Source organism: Phoenix dactylifera, chromosome 1 (genome assembly GCF_051530095.1).
Source record: "Phoenix dactylifera cultivar Ajwa chromosome 1, Ajwa_hap1_PhDact_Kaust_v1.1, whole genome shotgun sequence".
In the NCBI taxonomy this organism is placed as follows: Eukaryota; Viridiplantae; Streptophyta; class Magnoliopsida; order Arecales; family Arecaceae; genus Phoenix; species Phoenix dactylifera.
In genome coordinates this window covers 6,516,574-6,521,675 of record NC_143190.1, presented here as the reverse complement: position 1 = coordinate 6,521,675, position 5,102 = coordinate 6,516,574, and the positions used below count along the sequence as shown (strand labels likewise).

Below are 5,102 nucleotides of genomic sequence, written 5' to 3'. Positions count from 1 at the left end.
AAATCAACAATTCAAATATGTCTGCACAAAATATAAAAAACAATGGAGTGCAATAACATGCCTTTATCTATACAACTAATATATCAATATTGGTAGCACAGCATGGAATTCCTCAGATCATAAACAATCTTTTTTTTCTTTCCTTTCGAGTAAAAGCTCATAAACACCTCTAATGCAAGATGTTTGGCATGAAGGAATTAACAGCAACATGATATAGCATCGCCTAAAAAGCTGTAATAGCTCTTTTTTGGAATTTAATAAGTGCGCCATGCGCCACTTATATATATATATATAAAACAAAAAAAAAATACTATATATCTCACTAAACACACGCACTACCACTTTTGAACTTCTATAAGATTATATTTGTTATTCTAGAGAAATAGAAGCATGGAATAACTAGTGACATGTTTTCAATTATTAAACCCACAACCCGTTTTTGAATGGTTTAACAAACCAGACAAGCTAAACTCTCATGTGAGAAGACTTCACAATTAAAAAATGACCTTCTCTAATCTCCACGCTTCTTTCTTGACTTCAAAGCACAAGTGTCCCAGACGAAACAGCTACGACTGGAACCCAAGCAGGCATTCCCTCTTTTTGGCATGTTATATGTTATGTCAAACGCTAGTTAGCATCCATTGAGCAGACTAATCAAAGGCTGTCTTGATCCAGAGCTTCCAAAGCCTTTGTTCGATCCAAGTCTTCTTTCAACCTCCCCATTCCGGAAATGCCCCTCCATTTATGTTCCTTGCTGACCTTCCGTTCCAACTTGCTCGTCAGGGGCGCCCATTGCACGTGGGCCGAAGCCTCGGTTTCCCTTGCAAGGATTTCAAAAAAGTAAAGCCATCCACATGAGCTGAAAGCCTCCCCATACCATAAACTAATGCTTCACGACACCAGATGCACCAAACCCAAGCAAATGAGAATTACAGGCCTATATTTTATACTTGAATGAGTCCGTCCTTACTTAAGAATCACCTAAACTGTCATAAGAGTAGTAAATAACTCAGTCTAGTTGTTAGCACATCATGGATTTCCACAATCCAAGTTGTAAAACCTGTATTAAGAACCTTCTAAGTTCCCAGAGAGAGAGAGAGAGAGAGAGAGAGAGAGAGAGAGAGAGGGGGGGGGGGGGGGGGGGGGGGGGGAGAGGGAGGGAGGGAGGAAGGGAGGGGGCTCCACCCCTCTGTCCGCTGAAAGCTGACACTGTATGGAAGCATATATTTCCGGTCCCGAGCTGATCTCTTTGTTAATTTGGTAAAAGGTGGAGGACAATGGCAGTAGTACTGGGTATTGACTTTGTTGCTCTTTTAGGTGGGGGAGACCATGTGAAGGAAAGAGAAGGAAGAAAAATGCACTTAACTAGGGAACTCCTTAAAAATTTCATAGCCTCTAATGAAATTCAAGTCCAAATCAATACATCGTTTTTTTGGTTGCAAACTTCAAGTCCTGATTTTTAATATAAAACTTTGTAAGTCTCCTTCCTTACTGAAACGAAGTAATAACAAAGTTAAGCATTAACTAGCAATAAAAAGGAAGGTGCATCAAAAAGGTACTCAAACACAAAAGAAAGGAAAAAAAAATGATGGAAGCTTTGCTTTGAAGACCCAAAGAGAGATCAAAAGGCATTCATTACACCTAAACTTTCTCTATACGCAAGTCTATTTCCGCAGGCAGGCTGTGACCGGCCACAGCACAGAATCAAAACCCACAAGAAAGCAACATGAAATAAAAATTAAATGTTAACCAATAAGAAAGGAAGAAAAGGATGATCTCCGAGGAGGCATTACACTATGAAATCCCTAAAGGATAGGTAATGTACCCAGATAAGGATAAGGACCGAATGAATACCAAAAACATCAGCCCAGAAGCAAAAACTATTCTTAAACAGGTGCTAATAAGGGGAATGAGATCTTTTTTTTGCGATCGTATAAGAACAAGGAGTACTAGCGAGAGACTTTTCTTCTGATTTATTTCTCTGTGCTTTGGCTGCTACCCGTGACGCCACTGTTGCACCATTCCTTTTCTGTTTTTTGGTAAGCAATGCTGCCCCATTCTTCGCCATCTGCTGCTGCTGCTTTACAGCGTCATCTTTTCCTTTTTCCCTCTATCTCTCTGTTTATCAACTTTTCCAGCCAAGTGTATCTCTCTTTGCTTGCAGAAAGGCCCTGCCACCAGGTCCAGCCGTATAAAAATTTCAATCGTCAGCTTACGAACTCAACACTGCTACACCTAATAAAGCCAAGACTCATGTACTACAAGAATTGAATGGTTTATATGAGAAAGGGAGTGAGGGAATGACGGTCTTTCCGCACCATAGCAGTCTTTGCATGCATAAATAGGAAGCATTCATGTACTTCCCTACTTCAACTCACCACTCGACTGCATCAAATATCGCCTACTCGTGCTTTGCCCAAAATAGAATTTAGCCCTTTATACTACCATAGAATTTTGTCCCGTTAATGGATATTAGAGAGAGTGATATAGTGCTTATACCTTTGAGGAAGGAGAATACTCCGCGCCAGGAGTCGCCGGGGGGAGGGGGGTGGGGGGGGAGACGAGAAGAACTGCCTACAAATTGAAGAACAATAACCTTCTTGCTAAATTAGCTGAGATTTGAACTCTTTCTTCAAGAAGATGGACCAATGCCCCCCCTCCCCTCATGATCACTCCCAGCTCGTCGGTGATGCGGTTGCGGCTGTTGCAGCTGCTGTGGCTGCTCGGCATACTGCTGCTGCTGCTGCTGCTGCTGGGGGAATAGAAATGGAGTCTCAATTGGTTGTGGCGAAAACAGCGCCAGCACTGATGGCTGCCCGGCAGCCACTGCTGCTGTTGCGCTGCCGCCCACCATCTGATTAAAACCTCGCCCATCAGTGTACCCAGTACCAAATCTTGCGAGCTCTTGCTGCTGCTGCTCGTAGCTTCTCAGCATCTCTTGCTCTCGAGCGGCAGCAGCCGCCACCTCCGCCAGCTGCTGCTGCTGCTGCTGCTGCTCTCTCATCAGCATCTGCGCATGGTGCGGCGATGCAGAGGTACCTTCCCCGGCCGCCAAAGCCAGCCCCATTCCCATCCCCATCCCCATTCCCGGAACCCCGAAGGGTGGCGCCGATGATGATGAAGCCCCTTGGAAGTGGTGATACTGGGGATGGTGGTGGATACCGCCGACAGGAGCGGCCTGGTGGTGGTGATCGGGGCCAGCGTAGGGAAGGAATGGGCCTAGGGCGGCGGGGCCAATGTAGGCCGAGAGCTCCTTTTTAGCATTGAAGAGGTCGTTCTGGACCTGCCTGAGCTTGTGCTGGAGGATGGAGATGTAGCCAACGCAGCCATAAACTGGGTCGCGCAACCGCGCCTCGGCCTCGTAGGCGAGCGAATTGACAGCATCTTCTCTTTGAACCGGCGGGAGCTCGTTCAAGAGCTTGGCGACGTTGCTCGCTCCGAAGACCCGGTGCACGTTGGCGAACTTCTGCGGCTGGTCCGGTGGGAAGTAGGGTGCAAAGACGCACCCCGGCGTGCACTTGCGCCGCAGGAACTTGCACGCCGCGCACGGCGAGTTCGATGACGACATCGCTTCTCCTCCTCTACCTCCAATTTTTTTCCTAAATAGGAAAAAAAGCACCAAATCTCAATCGTATTAGCATCTCCAAATCCGTAAATAACATCAGACTAGGGTTTTAGGCCTGTACAGTTTCTTGAAGAAAAGAAAAGGAGAACAAGAACAAGAACAAGAATTGCACGAAAAAGATATATGGAAGTCGGCAGGCAGTCAAGCTAGAGAGATGGATAGGGCTAGGGCTAGGATTAGGTTTAGGGTTTCCTTTTGTCATGCCCAGCGCCCGCTTTGCCTATCCGTACCAGGATCTATACCTAATTTGAGAAGGCCGGGGGATCTAATTACTTACTTGTAAGAAAGCCGCGCGGTCTTCCTTCAACTCCAAGAAACCTCTCTCTGTTCTCCTCGTTGCCACGTCCTTCTCGTCTCCGGCCGGAAGACAAATGGGAACTTAGAATCTACGATCAAACAATAGAGGATTAGATCCAAACCCTATCTCCTCGCCCTTCCATTCTACCAGTCTGAAAGCTTCAAAGAGAGAGAGAGAGAGAGAGAGAGAGAGAGAGAGAGAGAGAGAGAGAGAGAGAGCACAAATCGTTCTAAAGACCTCGCCGGAGGAGATCTCTCGAACGATTTCGCCCGGCGCCGTCTTCAAAGAAGACGGCGACGAGTGAAAGACAGAAAGAGAGAGAGAGAGAGAAAAAAAAAAAAGAAAGAAAGAAAGACCGAGTGAGCGATCTGTTATTGGTTTTGATACACCGAGATTTTTCTAACTAAAAATATTTGTTTCCAATTTTCTCCTTCGGATTATAAATAAGAAGCAGCAGAACCAAGAAGGAAAGAAGAGAGAAGAAAGAAAAAGAATAAGAAACTAGCAAAAAAGAAAAATAAAGAAGGTAGAGGGAGTAGAGGTTAGACGTGGGCCGCTCTGAGATCGAAACCGCTTTGAGCGGATGGATTTCCGCCTGTTTGCAAGGAGAGGGGGTTTCAGATCCCAACAGCAGTGGAGAGAAGAAGATGGGCAACAAAAAACATAATAAATGCAACAAAAGTTTTTTAAACAAAACCGAGAACGCGAGGAGAGAAGAAGAAGAGAGATGGAATGAGGAGAGAAGGGTGGGAGGGGTTTTATTTACTTCTTTGTTCTCCATGGCGTCGACGTCATCTAATTATATATACTCGGTATTTGGTAAAAAAACAATGAAGGAGATTATGTATAATAATGACGATTATAATTTAAATAAGGAACGAGGGAGAGAGAGATGGTGTTCATGATCCGATGTGCCCCCGGGCCGTCCAGATGGGGCCTCGGGTTGCTGGTTGTCCCATCGGGGCCCGCTTGACGCGTGGGCTTGTGATTCGTTCAGGTTGTGTGAGCTCTCTGGCAGCTTGTGTGGTCCTTCCTTGGGGACCATCAAGTTGAATGAACGCCTAGCCAGGACGTTCTAGAGAAGGCGGCTCATCTGGAGTTGGTTTAATTCCTGGTGCAATTTTATTTATATATATATATATATTTTTTTTGCGTGGAGTAATTTCTACATCTACTAAG

At 45.4% G+C, this 5,102-nt stretch overlaps 1 protein-coding gene across 1 annotated transcript; it reads right to left on the bottom strand.

The window, feature by feature from the left end:
• Window positions 1-1,159: 1,159 nt before the first annotated feature.
• LOC103709185 (uncharacterized) lies at window positions 1,160-4,680 on the bottom strand. The gene is made up of 4 exons (XM_088719239.2): window positions 4,472-4,680; window positions 3,903-4,011; window positions 2,500-3,599; window positions 1,160-2,171 (listed from the first exon to the last, which is right to left on the bottom strand). Exon 3 carries the CDS (start codon window positions 3,566-3,568, stop codon window positions 2,633-2,635), a length of 936 nt encoding a protein of 311 aa, XP_088575365.2. The 5' UTR covers window positions 3,569-3,599; window positions 3,903-4,011; window positions 4,472-4,680; the 3' UTR covers window positions 1,160-2,171; window positions 2,500-2,632.
• Window positions 4,681-5,102: the final 422 nt, after the last annotated feature.

What these genes read in the sequence shown, in the direction of transcription:
- LOC103709185 (XM_088719239.2), bottom strand. Translation starts at nt 3,568, where the DNA reads ATGTCGTCATCGAACTCGCCGTGCGCGGCGTGCAAGTTCCTGCGGCGC.